Below are 22,585 nucleotides of genomic sequence, written 5' to 3'. Positions count from 1 at the left end.
ATATATATATATATATATATATATATATATATATATATATATATATATATATATATCGTTAACATTAAATACATAAATATATAAATATAATTATGTAGATACTGTTAAGATAGGTGATGATGCTGATGGTATATGAAAATATTGAGGTTCACCATGTTCGCTGGAGATAAAATGATGTTCACTGTACTGGAACCATGAAAAATTAACAGAGGCAGTTGATAATGGATGGCGATTCTAAAAGAAACAATAGGACAGACAGGGATAGACCTAGGATGAAGTGTTGTTGGCTGTGGCTGACAGGAAGCTTATATGTGGGGAGAAATTTTATACTTGGGAATTCAGAGTTGGTTGAAGTTCCAGAGGGATAGGATAGATCAGGCGTGGAGGTGGTGTGGGAGGTGGTATAAAGAACAGGGTACTTGGATTGGTGAGTTTCTGTTTCTGAGAGGTCAGCATGTCTGTCTGCCACATGGAGGCACCGAGTGAGGTGGCACAGTTGTTAGCACACTGGACTCGCATTCTGGAGGACGACTGTTCAAGTCCACATGTGTCCACCCAGTTTTAGGATTTCCTCAATTTCCCTAACTCTCTCCAAGCCGTGACGGTTCGTTTGAAAGGACACGACCGATATACTTTCCCATCTTTGAGGAAATTCGAGCTTGTACTCTGTATCAATCGCCCATGATGTCAACGAGACGTTAAAGTATAATGTTCCTTCCTTCCATGTAGATGCCCTTGGTTCAGTTCCTACTACCAGGGATTTTGCATCTACATACATACTGCACAAGCTATCGTACGGTGCGTGGCGGAGGGTACCGTGTACCACTACTGGTCATTTCCTTTCCTGTTCCATTCGCAAATAGAGCGAGGAAAACACGACTGTCTATATGCATCCGTATGAGCCGCATTTTCTCTTATCTTCGTGATCCTTACGCTCAATGTACGTTGGCGGCAGTACAATCGTTCTGCAGTCATCTTCAAATGCCGGTTCTCTAAATAGTGTCACCTTCCCTCCACGGATTCCCATTTGAGTTCTCGAAGCATCTCCATAACACATGAGTGTCGTTCGAACCTGTCGGTAACGAATCTTTTCCCCGATGTCAGAAGTCAAACCGGGCGCACTCAGCTTGATTAGGCCAATTGAGATACTTGAATGAGAAGCAAGGCTATAAGGTCTGAAAATTTGACAAAGCCGAGAAGCGGTGAGCTAAACCCATACGCCTCTAGAACTCATTCCAGGTAGAGAACGGCACGCCGGCCAGTGGACACTACATGGTTCTCCTTTTCTTTATCTTGGGCGCTGATTCTTGCTTTTATAATGTCGTGTTCTTCCCAGTCACGCTATTTCTTGGCGCAGTGGACGCATTTTCGCTGTGCGTCGAAATTGAAGTAGGACTACACAATCCATATGACGTACAGGAACATCATTCATGGTGAAAGTGTGAAGTTCTCTGTATGGTAGACTGCCATACAACGTGGCCCCATCAGACTCTCGCAATTTTTCCGTGGATAGCACTACCCATGGTAGTGGAGACAGTCTTGTTACTACGCTCATATTTACGGTTATTACATACAGAATGCCACCAAATAGTGCGACATGAGAATTGTATGGCTGTCTTCGATTCTTAATCTGAAGTTGTCCTGTATGTATCTAGCTTACATGTAGAACTAGGCAGTAAACGACGACTGGTTCGAATATCGAAACAAAATTCGAGTATTAAATATCCGGGCAAAACTTAAAGGTCCACAAAAATATTTAACCTTAGGCTTTATTTTCTGTGCAGATCCATACAATATCTCCCGACGTGGATGAGTACTTCACCACTTTGGTGAAGGACGCCATCGAATACCGAGACTCCCACGGAGTGTCGAGAGCAGACTTCCTGCAGTTGCTCATGAACTTGCGGGACGACCAGAACACCGACAAAACACCAGGATCAAGTAAGTACTCCTCAAATTTCACTCTTTGTACATAAAGCGCTTCGATCCCACTCATAGATGTATCTACAACGCTTATTTGAAAAAAAATGAGAGAAAGAAAATAAGAACGAGCAACCAGAAGAAAATGTCGACTCAAAGTGCAGCTTATTTGTCGTACATAATTGAAAATGAGGTTCGCGTAATCTTTATTCAATCAATCCTATAGAAGCCATAATGTATTGTTTTGGTGGACAGAAGCGGAAACTTTATATATGTCAACGAATGCTTTACAGCTACTTTCACTCGGTTCAATTCTAGATGTTTATGCTACTATCTGTCTATACAACCTTACGTCACTCTTACATATGCAGGGTGTTCGAAACATTTAGGATTTGCGGTGGTGGTGGTAAGTTCCTATGAGACCAAACTGCTGAGGTCATCGGTCCCTAGGCTTACACACTACTTTATGTAACATTAACTTACGCTAAAGACAACACACACGCCCATGCCCAAGGGATGACTCGAACTTTCGACGGTGGGAGCCGCGCGAACCGTGGCAAGGTGCCCTAGACCGCGCGGCTACATCGCGCTGCTGGGATTTGTAATGGAGTGTGTGTATTTAATAGGACCCAATATCCGGAAACGTACCGTTTCCGTTCTACGACGATTTCAGTTCAGATCCTTAACTGTCCACTTCTGCTTGAGGGACTGAAGTAAGCGTGACGCAGTATAATTATTAGCTAACAGTTCGAAAGGAAGCTTAATGAAACACATTTGTTTGTGTTAACATTTAAACATTGAATGTTTTCATTATTGCGAAGCAAAAAAGAACCCAGCGTATTGTATGAACAGAACAGTACTGATGCTTGACGAAGTAAATTATGTGCTACGCAATACAGTTGTTATGCAACAATTCGAAAGGAAACATAACGAAACATCTATTTATCACTTAAGCACAGTTGTTTGTATTAACTTTTATACGTGTTTACATCATTCTAAAATGAAGAAGAACCCAGCATACTGTACGTACAGAATAATACTAATGCATTACAGCAGCGGCTCGATGTGACGACCACCAACTTTGTTACAGGCAGTGTACCTACGAGCATGTTCTGGTACACCCTCTCCATCCCACCTGGTGTACCTTCAATTTCTAGTGCAGCGCCCAAAACTCGTGGTAGCAGATCTTCCTCTATCTCTCCAGGAGCCTCGTAAACTGAACTTTCCATGCGACCCCACAAGAAGTAGTCCATAGGAATCAAATCTGGCGATCACGGCAGCCACGCGGCTGGACTACCTCGGTCTATCCATCATTCTGTATATCGTCTACAGCAATCTTTTCGAACCGCACGTGAGAAGGGAGGTGTTGCACCTTCTTGCTGAAACCACGTTTCCTGACGGACATTCAGCGGCACAACTTCAAAGAACAGGTCCTATAGGCCTAAGTTTTATAGAAGGATAAAGCATGCAAGACCAGTTAGCTTGAGTGGAAGCAGGCATGATAAAATCCAGAGTACCTGCCTACACGTCAATACCAAACCGGTGCCGAAAACCCTGAACAAACGTGGTACGAAGGTCTCCGTCTGCCCAGACATGGCTGTTTTAAGAATTCAGAACACAGTCGCTAGTGAACTTACATTCATCTGTGAACCGAACTCGACGTGGAAACAGGGTTATGTCGATGCAGCGGTGCAGGAACCACGTGCAGTAGGCAACGCATTGTGGAGAACCGGCTGGACCCACAGCGTTGACCATTTGTAAGTGGTACGAATGTAATTGATGCTAACGCAGAACGTCCCAGACGATACTGTGGCAAACACCAATTGAACGCGCAGTTGTTCGTGTACTCGTTGACGGATTCTCTTCGATGCGATGCAGTACATCTTCTTCGAAGTAGGGCTTGTGATATTGTCGTGGAGCACCACAGTCCTCCCTGCTGACGGTGAAGGTACCTGTTTCTCGGAGCTGCTGTGTCACTTCGGCAATAAGTTTGTGCGATGGCTTGCTACGTTGTGGAAAACGTTTGTGATACAGCGACTAGCAGCTCTTCTGATACCTCGAGCTTCGCCATACACAAGGAACATGTCTCTGTATTCCGAAAACGTGTACCGAACCATGTTTTCCGCATTGAACAGGCCTCGCAGGAAGGCAGACGTTAAGTGACATCAGCTGATCGCCTGATTTAGTACACGTCATCTTGTCTACCGTATTGTATACCACGACAAGCAGCTCTGAGGCTTCCCTCTTTCCCTCAGCAGATGTGGACACGTTGTACATCTGAACTGAAACTGTTGTAGAGCGGGTTCCTATTTAAAATTGTACTCACTCCCCTCTACAAGCCCTAGAAGTTTGTAAGAGGAATTTTCAAACATCTTGTATTAATAATGGCTCCGATACGTGTTAGTAATGCGAGTCTTAATTTACAGTTACTTGTTCTAGTCAGACCTGCGGAGAAGTACGTGCAGTGAGACACCGCTTCACAATATCACTGGAGATTAGTTCTGGTTTCTTAAAAAAATTACAAACTCAAACTACTTGCTGTGGTAGTCTTTACTTATGTTTGTCATCCATAAAAAGTGAATTTTTATCTTTGTTGGCTTCAGCCTCATTCATCTGGAAGAACAGCCACCCAATTCAGTATAGCCCTGGATTGCTTAAAGTTAGCTGTTACAGGCATCGAAAGTTACAGTCTGGAAATAAAAAGTGAACTCCAATTGAAACACTGATTTTATTGAAGAACTAGCTGACAAACTCGGCATTGCCCAGGTAGTCATTTTGCCAATTTTCTGTTAGAAACTAAAACAAAAAATGGACTTCGTAGTGTAATATGGAAAAAAAGTCATTTCCTTGTATTCATGTAAAAGCCATTGAAATTATCAAACAGTCGTACAAAGATCCTGAACAGTTTCCGTGCGCTGGCCGCAGCTGCTTCTCATCTCTACAACTAGATTTTGTAAACGTATCTATGGTAACGCGTCTTCATACGTCTATAGACGACTATTGTTTTCGTCTGCAGCCGTTTGCGCTTCACAGTTGAAAGCTGTCAAAAGCGGTGCCAAGTGTCAGGGTTTCTCTTAAGTTGACTCCACTCTAGGATTGTCTTAGTACTAAAGAGTAAATGTATTAAAACTTCATGTTTGCGATACCATGATATAATTTTGTAGGTGCATTTAGCGGCATATGCGGTTATTATCAGCGAAATATATTGCGAATAGAGTTAGCAGCACAGAAGTAACAAATGTAAACTACATGTATGATGCAGCGGTTTTTCACGCAGCTAATTTTTTATGACGTCGTATCTCCTGAAGTATGATAGGTAGGTGGTGTCACAACAACTGTTGCCTGACAACAGCAAGGGATATATGTACGAAGTTTGGTTGAAATCAGCCCAGTTCTTCAGCAAAAAAATGTGGGACACACTCTCTCTCTCTCTCTCTCTCTCTCTCTCTCTCTCTCTCTCTCTCACACACACACACACACACACACACACACACACACACACACACACACACACACACACACACACACACACACACACACACATATATATATATATATATATATCATCATCATCATCGTTTAAGACTGATTATGCCTTTCAGCGTTCAGTCTGGAGCATAGCCCCCCTTATACAGTTCCTCCATGATCCCCTATTCAGTGCTAACATTGGTGCCTCTTCTGATGTTAAACCTATTACTTCAAAATCATTCTTAACCGAATCCAGGTACCTTCTCCTCGGTCTGCCCCGACTCCTCCTACCCTCTACTGCTGAATCCATGAGTCTCTTGGGTAACCTTGCTTCTCCCATGCGCGTAACATGACCCCACCAACTAAGCCTGTTCGCCCTGACTGCTACATCTATAGAGTTAATTCCCAGTTTTTCTTTGATTTCCTCATTGTGGACACCCTCCTGCCATTGTTCCCATCTACTAGTACCTGCAATCATCCTAGCTACTTTCATATCCGTAACCTCAACCTTGTTGATAAGGTAACCTGAATCCACCCAGCTTTCGCTCCCATACAACAAAATTGGTCGAAAGATTGAACGGTGCACAGATAACTTAGTCTTGGTACTGACTTCCTTCTTGCAGAAGAGAGTAGATCGTAGCTGAGCACTCACTGCATTAGCTTTGCTACACCTCGCTTCCAGTTCTTTCACTATGTTGCCATCCTGTGAGAATATGCATCCTAAGTACTTGAAACCGTCCACCTGTTCTAACTTTGTTCCTCCTATTTGGCACTCAATCCGTTTATATTTCTTTCCCACTGACATTACTTTCGTTTTGGAGATGCTAATCTTCATACCATAGTCCTTACATTTCTGATCTAGCTCTGAAATATTACTTTGCAAACTTTCAATCGAATCTGCCTTCACAACTAAGTCATCCGCATATGCGAGATTGCTTATTTTGTGTTCACATATCTTAATCTCACCCAGCCAGTCTATTGTTTTCAACATATGATCCATAAATAATATGAACAACAGTGGCGACAGGTTGCAGCCTTGTCTTACCCCTGAAACTACTCTGAACCATGAACTCAATTTACCGTCAACTCTAACTGCTGCCTGACTATCCATGTAAAGATCTTTAATTGCTTGCAAAAGTATGCCTCCTATTCCATAATCTTGTAGAATAGACAATAACTTCCTCCTAGGAACCCGGTCATATGCCTTTTCTAGATCTATAAAGCATAGATACAATTCCCTGTTCCACTCATAACACTTTTCCATTATTTGCCGTAAGCTAAAGATCTGGTCCTGACAACCTCTAAGAGGCCTAAACCCACACTGATTTTCATCCAATTGGTCCTCAACTAATACTCGCACTTTCCTTTCAACAATACCCGAGAAGATTTTACCCACAACGCTGATTAAAGAGATACCTCTGTAGTTGTTACAATCTTTTCTGTTTCCATGTTTAAAGATTGGTGTGATTACTGCTTTTGTCCAGTCTGATGGAACCTGTCCCGACTCCCAGGCCAGTTCAGTTATCCTGTGTAGCCATTTAAGACCTGACATTCCACTGTATTTGATGAGTTCCGACTTAATTTCATCCACCCCAGCCGCTTTATTGCACTGCAATCTATTGACCATTTTTTCCACTTCCTCAAATGTGATCCTATTTCCATCATCATTCCCATCCCATGCTACCTCGAAATCTGAAACATTACTGATCGCATTTTCACCTACATTGAGCAACTCTTCAAAATATTCCCTCCATCTGCCCAAGGCATCCACAGGATTCACCAGCAGTTTTCCTGACCTGTCCAAGATACTTGTCATTTCCTTCTTACCTCCCTTTCGAAGACTGCTAATTACACTCCAGAATGGTTTTCCAGCAGCTTGACCCATAGTCACCAACCTGTTTCCAAAGTCTTCCCACGATTTCTTCTTGGATGCTGCAATTATCTGTTTGGCTTTGTTTCTTTCTTCAACATAACTTTCTCTGTCTACCTGGGTTCTGGTATGTAGCCATTTTTGATACGCCTTCTTTTTCCTTTTACAGGCTGCCTTGACTGTATCATTCCACCAAGCTGTTTGCTTCATCCTCCCTTTACACACTACTGTTCCAAGACATTCTTTAGCCACTTCTATTACTGTGTCCCTGTACCTTGTCCATTCCTTTTCCAATGACTGTAATTGACTACATTCAACTAACTGGTACCTTTCTGAGATCGCTGTTATGTACTTGTGCCTGATTTCCTTATCCTGAAGTTTCTCCACTCTTATCCTCCTACATATGGACCTGACCTCCTGCACTTTCGGCTTCACAATCCCAATTTCACTGCAGATTAAATAATGATCACTGTCATCAAAGAATCCCCTGAATACACGTGTGTCCCTCACAGCCTTCCTGAATTCCTGATCTGTTATTATATAGTCAATGACAGATCTGGTTCCCCTGCCTTCCCAAGTATACCGGTGAATGTTCTTATGTTTAAAAAGGAGTTTGTGATTACTAAGCCCATACTGGGCACAGAAATCCAAGAGTTGTTTCCCGTTCCTGTTGGCCTCCATATCCTCTCCAAATTTACCCATAACCTTTTCATACCCTTCTTTTCGATTTCCAATCCTGGCGTTAAAATCACCCATGAGCAGAACACTGTCCTTGTCCTTTACTCTAACAACTACATCACTGAGTGCCTCATAAAAACTATCCATCTTATGTTGATCTGTCCCTTCACAATGCGAATATACTGACACAATCCTAATTTTCTTGCTAGACACTGTCAAATCTATCCACATCAGTCGTTCGTTTACATACCTTATTGCACCTACGCTGGGTTCCATTTCTTTCCTGATGTAAAGCCCTACACCCCATTGTGCTATTCCTGCTTTGACTCCTGACAGGTAGACCTTGTATTCTCCCACTTCCTCTTCTTTCTCACCCCTTACCCGAATGTCACTAACAGCTAAAACGTCCAGCCCCATCATACTTGCAGCCTCTGCCAGCTCTACCTTCTTCCCAGAGTAGCCCCCATTGATATTAATAGCCCCCATCTCATTACCATTTGTTTGCCAAGTCGTATCTTAGGAGTCCCTGGTTTGTCAGTTAGAGGTGGGACTCCGTCACCTCCAAAGGTCCGAGGCATTTTGCTCTGATTGTTGCCAGCATCATATTTAAAGTACCAGGGAAGCAGGTTGCTAGCCTTACTTGCACCGAGTCCCATTGGGTTTTACCCCTAACGGCTGAGGGACTAACCGGTGGATATGGTAGTCTTTGCCGTATGAGCACAAAGGTGACCACGACTCAGAATATGTCCGAGATGCCCAGCCTTATCCCAAAGTAACTGGTATCCCGACTGTCGGGACCACTTACTTGGCCACTCATACGTTGCCCGTGGTTCATGAACTAGGACATGACTACAGGAACCCACACCATGAACCACACACACACACAGACACACACAGACACACACACAGACACACACACACACACATATATATATATATATATATATATATATATATATATATATATATATATATATATATATATATATACTCCTGGAAATGGAAAAAAGAACATATTGACACCGGTGTGTCAGACCCACCATACTTGCTCCGGACACTGCGAGAGGGCTGTACAAGCAATGATCACACGCACGGCACAGCGGACACACCAGGAACCGCGGTGTTGGCCGTCGAATGGCGCTAGCTGCGCAGCATTTGTGCACCGCCGCCGTCAGTGTCAGCCAGTTTGCCGTGGCATACGGAGCTCCATCGCAGTCTTTAACACTGGTAGCATGCCGCGACAGCGTGGACGTGAACCGTATGTGCAGTTGACGGACTTTGAGCGAGGGCGTATAGTGGGCATGCGGGAGGCCGGGTGGACGTACCGCCGAATTGCTCAACACGTGGGGCGTGAGGTCTCCACAGTACATCGATGTTGTCGCCAGTGGTCGGCGGAAGGTGCACGTGCCCGTCGACCTGGGACCGGACCGCAGCGACGCACGGATGCACGCCAAGACCGTAGGATCCTACGCAGTGCCGTAGGGGACCGCACCGCCACTTCCCAGCAAATTAGGGACACTGTTGCTCCTGGGGTATCGGCGAGGACCATTCGCAACCGTCTCCATGAAGCTGGGCTACGGTCCCGCACACCGTTAGGCCGTCTTCCGCTCACGCCCCAACATCGTGCAGCCCGCCTCCAGTGGTGTCGCGACAGGCGTGAATGGAGGGACGAATGGAGACGTGTCGTCTTCAGCGATGAGAGTCGCTTCTGCCTTGGTGCCAATGATGGTCGTATGCGTGTTTGGCGCCGTGCAGGTGAGCGCCACAATCAGGACTGCATACGACCGAGGCACACAGGGCCAACACCCGGCATCAAGGTGTGGGGAGCGATCTACACTGGCCGTACACCACTGGTGATCGTCGAGGGGACACTGAATAGTGCACGGTACATCCAAACCGTCATCGAACCCATCGTTCTACCATTCCTAGACCGGCAAGGGAACTTGCTGTTCCAACAGGACAATGTACGTCCGCATGTATCCCGTGCCACCCAACGTGCTCTAGAAGGTGTACGTCAACTACCCTGGCCAGCACGATCTCCGGATCTGTCCCCCATTGAGCATGTTTGGGACTGGATGAAGCGTCGTCTCACGCGGTCTGCACGTCCAGCACGAACGCTGGTCCAACTGAGGCGCCAGGTGGAAATGGCATGGCAAGCCGTTCCACAGGACTACATCCAGCATCTCTACGATCGTCTCCATGGGAGAATAGCAGCCTGCATTGCTGCGAAAGGTGGATATACACTGTACTAGTGCCGACATTGTTTATGCTCTGTTGCCTGTGTCTATGTGCCTGTGGTTCTGTCAGTGTGATCATGTGATGTATCTGACCCCAGGAATGTGTCAATAAAGTTTCCCCTTCCTGGGACAATGAATTCACGGTGTTCTTATTTCAATTTCCAGGAGTATATATATATATATATATATATATATATATATATATATATATATATATATATATATCCCCATGAACCATGGACCTTGCCGTTGGTGGGGAGGCTTGCGTGCCTCAGCGATACAGATAGCCGTACCGTAGGTACAACCACAATGGAGGGGTATCTGTTGAGAGGCCAGACAAACGTGTGGTTCCTGAATAGGGGCAGCAGCCCTTTCAGTAGTTGCAAGGGCAACAGTCTGGATGATTGACTGATGTGGCCTTGTAACAATAACCAAAACGGCCTTGCTGTGCTGGTACTGCGAACGGCTGAAAGCAAGGGGAAACTACAGCCGTAATTTTTCCCGAGGGCATGCAGCTTTACTGTATGATTAAATGATGATGGCGTCCTCTTGGGTAAAATATTCCGGAGGTAAAATAGTCCCCCATTCGGATCTCCGGGCGGGGCCTACACAAGTGGATGTCGTTATCAGGAGAAAGAAAACTGGCGTTCTACGGATCGGAACGTGGAATGTCAGATCACTTAATCGGGCAGGTAGGTTATAAAATTTAAAAAGGGAAATGGATAGGTTGAAGTTAGATATAGTGGGAATTAGTGAAGTTCGGTGGCAGGAGGAACAAGACTTCTGGTCAGGTGACTACAGGGTTATAAACACAAAATCAAATAGGGGTAATGCAGGAGTAGGTTTAATAATGAATAGGAAAATAGGAATGCGGGTAAGCTACTACAAACAGCTTAGTGAACGCATTATTGTGGCCAAGATAGATACGAAGCCCACACCTACTACAGTAGTACAAGTTTATATGCCAACTAGCTCTGCAGATGACGAAGAAATTGAAGAAATGTATGATGAAATAAAAGAAATTATTCAGATAGTGAAGGGAGACGAAAATTTAATAGTCATGGGTGACTGGAATTCGAGTGTAGGAAAAGGGAAAGAAGGAAACATAGTAGGTGAATACGGATTGGGGCAAAGAAATTAAAGAGGAAGCCGTCTGGTAGAATTTTGCACAGAGCATAACTTAATCATAGCTAACACTTGGTTTAAGAATCATGAACGAAAGTTGTATACATGGAAGAATCCTGGAGATACTAAAAGGTATCAGATAGATTATATAAAGGTAAGACAGAGATTTAGGAACCAGGTTTTAAATTGTAAGACATTTCCAGGGGCAGATGTGGACTCTGACCACAATCTATTGGTTGACCTGTAGATTAAAACTGAAGAAACTGCAAAAAGGTGGGAATTTAATGAGATGGGACCTGGATAAACTGAAAGAACCAGAGGTTGTACATTCAGGGAGAGCATAAGGGAACAATTAACAGGAATGGGGGAAAGAAATACAGTAGAAGAAGAATGGGTAGGTTTGAGGGATGAAGTAGTGAAGGCAGCAGAGGATCAAGTAGGTAAAAAGACGAGGGCTAGTAGAAATCCTTGGGTAACAGAAGAAATATTGAATTTAATTGATGAAAGGAGAAAAATAAAAATGCAGTAAATGAAGCAGGGGAAAAGGAATACAAATGTCTCAAAAATGAGATCGACAGGAAGTGCAAAATGGCTAAGCAGGGATGGCTAGAGGACAAATGTAAAGATGTAGAGGCTTATCTCACTAGGGGTAAGATAGATACTGCCTACAGGAAAATTAAAGAGACCTTTGGAGATAAGAGAACCACTTGTATGAATATCAAGAGCTCAGATGGAAACCCAGTTCTAAGCAAAGAAGGGAAAGCAGAAAGGTGGAAGGAGTATATAGAGGGTCTATACAAGGGCGATGTACTTGAGGACAATTTTATGGAAATGGAAGAGGATGTAGATGAAGATGAAATGGGAGATATGATACTGCGTGAAGAGTTTGACAGAGCACTGAAAGACCTGAGTCGAAACAAGGCCCTGGGAGTAGACAAAATTCCATGAGAACTACTGACGGCCTTGGGAGAGCCAGTCCTGAGAAAACTCTACCATCTGCTGAGCACGATGTATGACACAGGCGAAATACGCTCAGACTTCAAGAAGAATATACTAATTCCAGTCCCAAAGAAAGCAGGTGTTGACAGATGTGAAAATTACCGAACTGCCAGTTTAATAAGTCACAGCTGCAAAATACTAACACGAATTCTTTACAGACGAATGGAAAAAATTGATAGGAGCAGACCTCCGGGAAGATCAGTTTGGATTCTGTAGAAATATTGGAACACGTGAGGCAATACTGACTCTTCGACTTATCTTAGAAGAAAGATTAAGGAAAGGCAAACCTACGTTTCTAGCATTTGTAGACTTAGAGAATGCTTTTGACAATGTTGACTGGAATACTCTCTTTCAAATTCTAAAGGTGGCAGGGGTAAAATACAGGGAGTGAAAGGCTATTTACAATTTGTACAGAAACCAGATGGCAATTATAAGAGTCGAGGAGCATGAAAGGGAAACAGTGGTTGGGAAGGGAGTGAGACAGGGTTGTAGCTTCTCCCCGATGTTATTCAATCTGTATATTGAGCAAGCAGTAAAGGAAACAAAAGAAAAATTTGGAGTAGGTATTAAAATCCATGGAGAAGAAGTAAAAACTTTGAGGTTCGCCGATGACATTGTAATTCTGTCAGACACACCATAGGACTTGGAAGAACAGTTGAACGGAATGGACAGTATCCTGAAAGGAGGATATAAGATGAACATCAACAAAAGCAAAACAACGATAATGAAATGTAGTCGAATTAAGTCGCGTGATGCTTAGGGAATTAGATTAGGAAATGAGACACTTAAAGTAGTAAAGGAGTTTTGCTATTTGGGGAGCAAAATAACTGATGATGGTCGAAGTGGAGAGGATATAAAATGTAGACTGGCGATGGCAAGGAAAGCGTTTCTGAAGAAGAGAAATTTGTTAACATCGAGTATAGATTTAAGTGTCAGGAAGTCATTTCTGAAAGTATTTGTATGGAGTGTAGCCATGTATGGAAGTGAAACATGGACGATAAATAGTTTGGACAAGAAGAGAATAGAAGCTTTCGAAATGTGGTGCTACAGAAGAATGCTGAAGATTAGATGGGTAGATCACATAACTAATGAGGAAGTATTGAATAGGATTGGGGAGAAGAGAAGTTTGTGGCACAACTTGACCAGAAGAAGGGATCGGTTGGTAGGACATGTTCTGAGGCATCAAGGGATCACCAATTTAGTATTGGAGGGCAGAGTGGAGGGTAAAAATCGTAGAGGGAGACCAAGAGATGAATACACTAAGCAGATTCAGAAGGATGTAGGTTGCAGTAGGTACTGGGAGATGAAAAAGCTTGCACAGGATAGAGTAGCATGGAGAGCTGCATCAAACCAGTCTCAGGACTGAAGACCACAACAACAACGACATATATATATATATATATATATATATATATATATATATATATATATATATATATTATTCATTATGCACATCTTGGCAGACGAACAGCATTAAGGCGCAGTCAAAGTGCATGCCTTTGGAGTACCGTCTTGGTCGTGCGAATGAGATTGTGACCCCCTGTCAAAAAGGGGACAGTTCGTGGTATTTGAGGGTGAGTCATCGAGTGAAACAGAAATGATATCTGACGTTGCCAAAGGAAGTGTTTGCGGTTCGTAATCTATATAAACAATTTAGGAGACACTAGAACAACCATCTTACATTGTTTGTTTGCAGATGATGGTATCATTTACCGTTTAGAAAAGTCATCAGAAGATCAAAACCAACTGCAAAATGATTTAGACAAGAAATTTGTATAATTCGAAAAGTGTCAATGGACTCTCAGCAACGAAAAGCGTATGGTCTCCACATGAGCACTAAAAGGATTCTACTAAATTTCGGTTACACAGTAAATCACAAATCTAAAGGTTACCATTTCAACTAAATACCTAGAGATTCCAATTGTCGAACAACTTAAATTGCAACAGCCACCGTTTTATTGGGAGAACACTTAGAAGACGGAGCAGGTCTATTAAAGAGACTGCCTACAGTGCGCTTGTCCGTCCTCTGCTAGTGTGCTGCTGTGCAGTATGGGATCCTTACCAGAATGGATTGGGGGAGGATACTGAAGAAATTCGAAGAACGGCGGCTCGTTTCGCGTTATGGCGAAGTAGGGGAGAAAGTCTCACAGATATCATATACAAGTTGACAATTATTAAAACAAAGGCATTTTTCGTTGCGGCTAGATCTTTTCACCAAATTTCAATCACCCACATTCTCTCCCGAATGCGAAAATGTTTTACCATCATTGACCTACACTGGAAGAAATGACCATCGTAATAAAATAAGAGAAATCAGAGCTCTCACGGAAAAATTTAAACGTTTATTTTTCCCGCGTGCTGTCCGAGACGGGAGCAGAGGAGAAATGGTGTGAAGGTGAGTCGAAGCACCCTCTCGCAAGTATTTAAGTGTGAATTGGAAAGTAGTCACATAAATGCAGATGTACTGTCACATTTTTCTACGGTTACATTAGAATTAAACAAGCAGATTAAATACAGCTGTTCACCAACGTTAACAAATATTGCGGACCTCCTAAGAACCCATACAAAGGAGTTATCAACTTTCTCATAATATCCTGCAAAGAACTCGGAAGTAGAAATATCTCACCCAGCCCCTTTCCCAGCAGCACAGCCGCTACGTATCGTAATATAGACATGCGGCAGGTTCTCCAGTTATATTATCCACCACACGCAGCGCAATTCGAAACACAACAAAACTAAACTCGCATTCAGACCCTAAAGGCCACACGATACTGGCTGGTAGCCGTGTCGCATTCTCAATACAGCCGTATTTAATTTAGTGTATGAAAATTTTGCTTTGTTTTCATTATATTTCATTCCTAATTAACTTAACTACCACAGTAATTGCTTAGGTTCTGCATTTGTCATCTTGTTATTTGGTGGGTAGATACATAAATTCTTTGGGTTTCCCATCCCTAGAGCAAGCTACATCCAACTAACAGAGAGGAAAGCATGATTCTGTGAAATTAATACAACAACATCATAACTTTTGTCTTTGTGCCTTGCTTATAGTGATGCTAAATGCTAATCGTACTGGAAACTGCAGTCTTTTGAACTGAAACGGCAGTTCGGTAGATGTGAGCAGAATCCTCAGAATAAATATTGTTCCTCCTCTATATTTTCCTGGTATTATTTTTGATCAAATTATATCGTTTAAGAATTTTTCATGAAGTTTTCTCGTTCTAAATTTTTAAATTAATATAAAAGTTACGAAAATAGAGTTATGAAGTATGTACCCAAATTTGGAACTTGTTTCATTCTAAACGAAACATATTAAACTCAATAACAGAATTATATCAATTAATGAAAAATTTTACACACTAACATTTAAATCATCAAAGGAAGTTTACACTATTTTAAATACACAAGCATCAACAAATGAGAAAATCAGATCACAGAAAAAGTAAACGAAAAATTTTTGGCAAATTGTGTCAAACACCGTAGATCGCATTCCGTCGCGAAACACAATATTACTACTTGGAAAATTTAATGCACAAACTGACAAAGAACATCAGCTCAATTCCATAGTAGTAAAATTCCCTGCACATAAAAGAACCAATGCAAACGGAGAAAGACTCTTGAACTTGTGCAGGCAGCATAACATAATATTAAAATCTATATTCTTCAACAAACTTTGTAGAAAACAAACTACGTGGGTATCACGAAATCCGATTTGTGGTGAAAAACTCCTCGATCACGTTGCTATAAGTAGACACTCTGCAATGGAGGTACTCAATGTAAAAGTTATTAGGAGTCCTGGTTTAGATTCAGAGCACTACATATGTCATTAAATTCAAGGTTAGGGCGTTATTTAGAAAAAAGAACCAATACCGACCCAAAACGTTTGACGTACACTAGTTGTCTAGAGAAAATGAGTACAAAATTCATTTGTAAAAAAGAATACTTAAATGTTGAGACAACTTCTAAAAGACATTATTCTGACTGCAGAAGAAACTATTCCTCTTACTACAAATCCGCGTTATTTTCGTTACCCATTATTGTATAACAAAGTATATTTGTAAATATCCCCAATTTTCTGTAATTAATAAGATAAAGAGGGTAATTGAACTAACTGTGTGTTCTTTCTTTTCTTTTCTTTTTTCAGAGGACATAAAGCTGACCCTTGGACAGCTGACAGCGCAGTGTGCCGTGTTTTTGCTGGCGGGATTCGAAACGTCGTCGACTACCATGAGCTTTGCGTTACATGAACTAGCGTTCCATCAAGACATCCAGAAGAAACTGCAACAGGAAATCGACGAGGCACTGCAAAAATCTGGCGGCCAGCTTACATATGACAATGTCATGAACATGCCTTACCTCGACAAAGTTGTTTCAGGTAAGCAAGTCTGCTACGTTTTATGTCAAAGAGTCCGAACTAGATCAATTGGGAATATTGCACATTACTGTACCAGTAACACTTTAGCATAGCCAATACGTTCTGAAAACAACAACGGCCAACGTATCACACCTTAAGTATTGTATGGTACTCATTTAGACGTCTTGTTCCTTCTAGATTAGATTTGAATTCATGATGAAACCAAGCAACGACAAACAAACGTCAGTAGTCTGCAGAGAAGTTCATTGTTTAACCTTTCTAAGAATAAAGTAGGCTAACCTCATGTAGACACTGCCTTCATGAGAAAAAAATGACATTGAATTACAATTTCGCAATAATATTGTGGTCGTTAAACATTAGTTCGAGTGACTAACGGTATAACGATAGAGGCGATGTTCAAAGAAATATCCAAAAATGCACTTAAAATTAATTACGTGTAGAAGGAATCTGATCCGTTTTTTCTGAAAACTATTGTCTTAAACGACGACCGAACTGAGTGCCAATCCCACGAAAATAAACTGACTCGCCGATGCGTGTTTTCATGTACTGTGGAATCTCATTCATCCGGGCTAAGTCATCCGCATGATAAAAAATCCGGAAATTTAGTAAAAATGAGGGTGACATTGGATAAATACCTTAAACACAGACGCTATATTTATTTTTACATAATCACATAAAGTGCACATTATTTTCACTTATTGCGACCAGATATTGAAAGAAACGTTTGAATTTGATGTTCTGAAATAATCAGTACTTTTTTTGAGACGGATTTCTATTTCGTTTACGTGCAGTAATATTACACGAGCGTTTCACCGGCATTATTTCGATCGAACTAGTTTCCGCGTGACGTTCGAATAAAACCATTACTTTTTGCCTATGTATGTGTCATAATTTCATTAGCCTGATCGAGAAGTTTGTCTGTTAATGCATCATTGCTATAGTCATTGTCTGCACATGAAGAAACGGCGATACATTCGCCACCAGAAATCATAAGGACATTTACGTCACTAATACCTACACTGAAGCACGAAAGAAACTGTTATAGACACGCATATTCAAATACAGAAATATGTACATGGACAGGTACGGCCCTGCGGTCGCTAACGCAAATATAAGGCAACACGTGTTTGGCGCAGTTGTTACTGCTGCTACAACGGCAGGTTATCAAGATTTAATCGAGTTTTCACGTGGTGTTATAGTCGGCGCACGAACGATGGGACACACCGTCTCCGAGGTAGTGATGAAGTGGGGATTTTTTCGTACGACCTTTCCACGAATATACCGTGTATATCAGAAATCCGGTAAAACATGAAATCTCCGACTTCGCTGCGGCCGGAATAAGATCCTGCAAGAACGGGACCAACGACGATTGAAGAGGATCATTCAACGTGACAGAAGTGCAACCCTTCCGCAAATTGCTGCAGATTTCACGAGTATACCGTAAATATCCAGCAAAACATCAAATCTTCGACATCGCTGCGGCCGGAATAAGATCCTACTAAAACGGGGCCAAGGACGACTGAAGAGAATCGTTCAACCCAACAGAAGTGCAATCCTTCCGCACACTGCTGGGCCATCAACAAGTGCGAACCATTCAACAAAACATCATCGATATGGGCTTTCGGAGCCGAAGGCCCACATGTGTATCCTTGATAACTGTATGACACAAAGCTTTACGCCTCTCCTGGGCCCGTCACCACCGACATTTGACTGTTGATGACTGGAAACATGTTGCTTAGTCGAAGACTCTCGTTTCAAATTGTATCGAGCGGATGGACTTATACGGTTATGGAGACAACCTCATGAATACATGGACCTCGCATGTCAGCAGGGGATTCTGCAAGCTAATGGAAGCTCTGTAATGGTGTGGGGCGTGAGCAGTTGGAATGATATGGGACGATACGTCTAGATACGACACTGACAGGTGACACGTACGTAAGCATCCTGTCTGATCACCTGCATCCGTTCATGTCCATTGTGTATTCAGACTAACTTGGGCAATTCCAGCGGGACAATGCGACACCACATACGTCCAGAATTGCTTCAGAGTGACACCAGGAACACTCTTCTGAGTTTAAACACTTCTGCTGGCCACCAAACTCCCCAGACATGAACATTAAGCATATCTGGGATGCCTTGCAAAGTGTTGTTCAGAAGAAATCTCCACCCCTCCCACCCCAGAATTCATGAATTCCCTCCAGCACTGTTTCAGACAATAGTCGAGTCCATGCCACGTCGTGTTGCGGCACTTCTGCATGGTCGCTGGGGCCCTACATGATATTAGGCAGGTGTACCAGTTTCTTTGGGTCATCAGTGTATGACAATGCACCACTGTTGTTGCGCAATGATTTTATTGTGGGCCGAAACCTGTAACACGTTCTTGTGCTTTAAGAAGGGAAAGGCGTTTAATATCACATAATTATTTTCAATAGAGTCAGAATACTCGCAGTTGGCAAGAAGGCAGCTAGGAAGTGGATGCATTCAGACAGTTTTACTTTGCGTACATGCAATAGATTTGACCAACCGTCAGAGCTGAGTGGAGAGCAGCCTTGTGTAGCTGTAGATGTAGGGAACATGCAGCAGTCCTCAGCAATTAGGAGGACTAGGTTAGTTGCAAAGTCTAGCAGAAAGAAGAAGGTTCTGCTGCTAGGTAGTTCTCACGGTAGAGGTGTGGGCCAGCAATTGCGGGAAGTGTTGGGGAGTGAGTACCAGGTCACCAGCATTGAACCTAGTGAAGGGTTGGCTCAAGTGACTGACAGAATAGGGGAGTTATGTAGGAATTTTACGAAGGAGGGTCAGGTAGTGATAGTGGGTAGAGCAGGGAACAGTCTTGATAGGGACGGGTAATATGATGTAGGTGGTGACCTGATGAAGATAGTTACTCAAACTGGTGGCACTAATGTGCATTTCGTGCAACTGTTTCAGCGTCATGATCGGCCTCACCTTAATGCGGTTGTTAGGCGCGTTAAAATAGGGCTGGGGAGGGCGCTGATGGCAGAGGGCTTGGGTCACATTTCAGTGATGCCAGTTGGGTCTACCAGTAGATCGGGTTTCACTAGGCATGTCCTGCACCTCAATAGGTATGGGAAGGGAAGCTGGCTAAGCTTATAGGAGACAGTGTAGTGGGTGGTGGTGGTGGTCAGGTCACTCACGGAAAAATTCCTGTAGTAGTTGGTGTTAGAGCTGCACCTTTTCTAGATTGAAGTCAGTTGATAGGTATACCTGCTTAAAGGAAGTCCCTCTAACTAAGGGCTCACCTTCCAAGGATGTAATGTTTCCTAGCAGAGAAGGAATTAGCATATTTCATCAAAATATAAGAGATATTAGAGATAAACTTAGTGAATGGTTAAAATGGCTCTCAGCACCACGGGACTTAACTTCTGAGGTCATCAGTCCCCTAGAACTTGTTGTTGTTGTTGTTGTGGTCTTCAGTCCTGAGACTGGTTTGATGCAGCTCTCCATGCTACTCTATCCTGGGCAAGCTTCTTCATCTCCCAGTACCTACTGCAACCTACATCCTTCTGAATCTGCTTAGTGTATTGATCTCTTGGTCTCCCTCTACGATTTTTACCCTCCACGCTGCCCTCCAATGCTAAATTTGTGATCCCTTGATGCCTCAAAACATGTCCTACCAACCGATCCCTTCTTCTAGTCAAGTTGTGCCACAAACTTCTCTTCTCCCCAATCCTATTCAATACCTCCTCATTAGTTACGTGATCTACCCACCTTATCTTCAGCATTCTTCTGTAGCACCACATTTCGAAAGCTTCTATTCTCTTCTTGTCCAAACTGGTTATCGTCCATGTTTCACTTCCATACATGGCTACACTCCATACAAATACTTTCAGAAACGACTTCCTGACACTTAAATCTATACTCGATGTTAACAAATTTCTCTTCTTCAGAAACGATTTCCTTGCCATTGCCAGTCTACATTTTATATCCTCTCTACTTCGACTATCATCTGTCATTTTACTCCCTAGATAGCAAAACTCCTTTACTACTTTAAGTGTCTCATTTCCTAATCTAATCCCCTCAGCATCACCCGATTTAATTTGACTACACTCCTGGAAATTGAAATAAGAACGCCGTGAATTCATTGTCCCAGGAAGGGGAAACTTTATTGACACATTCCTGGGGTCAGATACATCACATGATCACACTGACAGAACCACAGGCACATAGACACAGGCAACAGAGCATAAACAATGTCGGCACTAGTACAGTGTATATCCACCTTTCGCAGCAATGCAGGCTGCTATTCTCCCATGGAGACGATCGTAGAGATGCTGGATGTAGTCCTGTGGAACGGCTTGCCATGCCATTTCCACCTGGCGCCTCAGTTGGACCAGCGTTCGTGCTGGACGTGCAGACCGCGTGAGACGACGCTTCATCCAGTCCCAAACATGCTCAATGGGAGACAGATCCGGAGACCTTGCTGGCCAGGGTAGTTGACGTACACCTTCTAGAGCACGTTGGGTGGCACGGGATACACGCGGACGTGCATTGTCCTGTTGGAACAGCAAGTTCCCTTGCCGGTCTAGGAATGGTAGAACGATGGGTTCGATGACGGTTTGGATGTACCGTGCACTATTCAGTGTCCCCTCGACGATCACCAGTGGTGTACGGCCAGTGTAGGAGATCGCTCCCCACACCATGATGCCGGGTGTTGGCCCTGTGTGCCTCGGTCGTATGCAGTCCTGATTGTGGCGCTCACCTGCACGGCGCCAAACACGCATACGACCATCATTGGCACCAAGGCAGAAGCGACTCTCATCGCTGAAGACGACACGTCTCCATTCGTCCCTCCATTCACGCCTGTCGCGACACCACTGGAGGCGGGCTGCACGATGTTGGGGCGTGAGCGGAAGACGGCCTAACGGTGTGCGGGACCGTAGCCCAGCTTCATGGAGACGGTTGCGAATGGTCCTCGCCGATACCCCAGGAGCAACAGTGTCCCTAATTTGCTGGGAAGTGGCGGTGCGGTCCCCTACGGCACTGCGTAGGATCCTACGGTCTTGGCGTGCATCCGTGCGTCGCTGCGGTCCGGTCCCAGGTCGACGGGCACGTGCACCTTCCGCCGACCACTGGCGACAACATCGATGTACTGTGGAGACCTCACGCCCCACGTGTTGAGCAATTCGGCGGTACGTCCACCCGGCCTCCCGCATGCCCACTATACGCCCTCGCTCAAAGTCCGTCAACTGCACATACGGTTCACGTCCACGCTGTCGCGGCATGCTACCAGTGTTAAAGACTGCGATGGAGCTCCGTATGCCACGGCAAACTGGCTGACACTGACGGCGGCGGTGCACAAATGCTGCGCAGCTAGCGCCATTCGACGGCCAACACCGCGGTTCCTGGTGTGTCCGCTGTGCCGTGCGTGTGATCATTGCTTGTACAGCCCTCTCGCAGTGTCCGGAGCAAGTATGGTGGGTCTGACACACCGGTGTCAATGTGTTCTTTTTTCCATTTCCAGGAGTGTACATTCCATTATCCTTGTTTTGCTTTTGTTGATGTTCATCTTATATCCTCCTTTTGAAGACACTGTCCATTCCGTTCAACTGCTCTTCCAAGTCCTTTGCTGTCTCTGACAGAATTACAATGTCATCGGCGAACCTCAAAGTTTTTACTTCTTCTCCATGAATTTTAATACCAACTCCGAATTTTTCTTTTGTTTCCTTTACTGCTTGCTCAATATACAGATTGAATAACATCGGGGAGAGGCTACAACCCTGTCTCACTCCTTTCCCAACCACTGCTTCCCTTTCATGCCCCTCGACTCTTATAACTGCCATCTGGTTTCTGTACAAATTGTAAATAGCCTTTCGCTCCCTGTATTTTACCCCTGCCACCTTCAGAATTTGAAAGAGAGTATTCCAGTTAACGTTGTCAAAAGCTTTCTCTAAGTCT

General features: G+C 43.6%; 1 protein-coding gene across 1 annotated transcript in view; it reads left to right on the top strand.

Moving 5' to 3' along the window:
- Nucleotides 1-22,585, top strand: part of LOC126262994 (probable cytochrome P450 6a14) — a 119,668-nt gene that overhangs the window by 76,576 nt on the left and 20,507 nt on the right. The window contains exons 4-5 of the mRNA XM_049959948.1: nucleotides 1,785-1,941; nucleotides 16,442-16,672. Coding sequence (XP_049815905.1) covers nucleotides 1,785-1,941; nucleotides 16,442-16,672 — 388 coding nt within the window. The remainder of the gene's footprint in view (nucleotides 1-1,784; nucleotides 1,942-16,441; nucleotides 16,673-22,585) is intronic.

This window comes from Schistocerca nitens, chromosome 6 (genome assembly GCF_023898315.1).
Source record: "Schistocerca nitens isolate TAMUIC-IGC-003100 chromosome 6, iqSchNite1.1, whole genome shotgun sequence".
NCBI lineage: Eukaryota > Metazoa > Arthropoda > Insecta > Orthoptera > Acrididae > Schistocerca > Schistocerca nitens.
The sequence above is the reverse complement of the archived record's forward strand: the minus strand, read 5'-3'. Positions and strand labels throughout refer to the sequence as shown.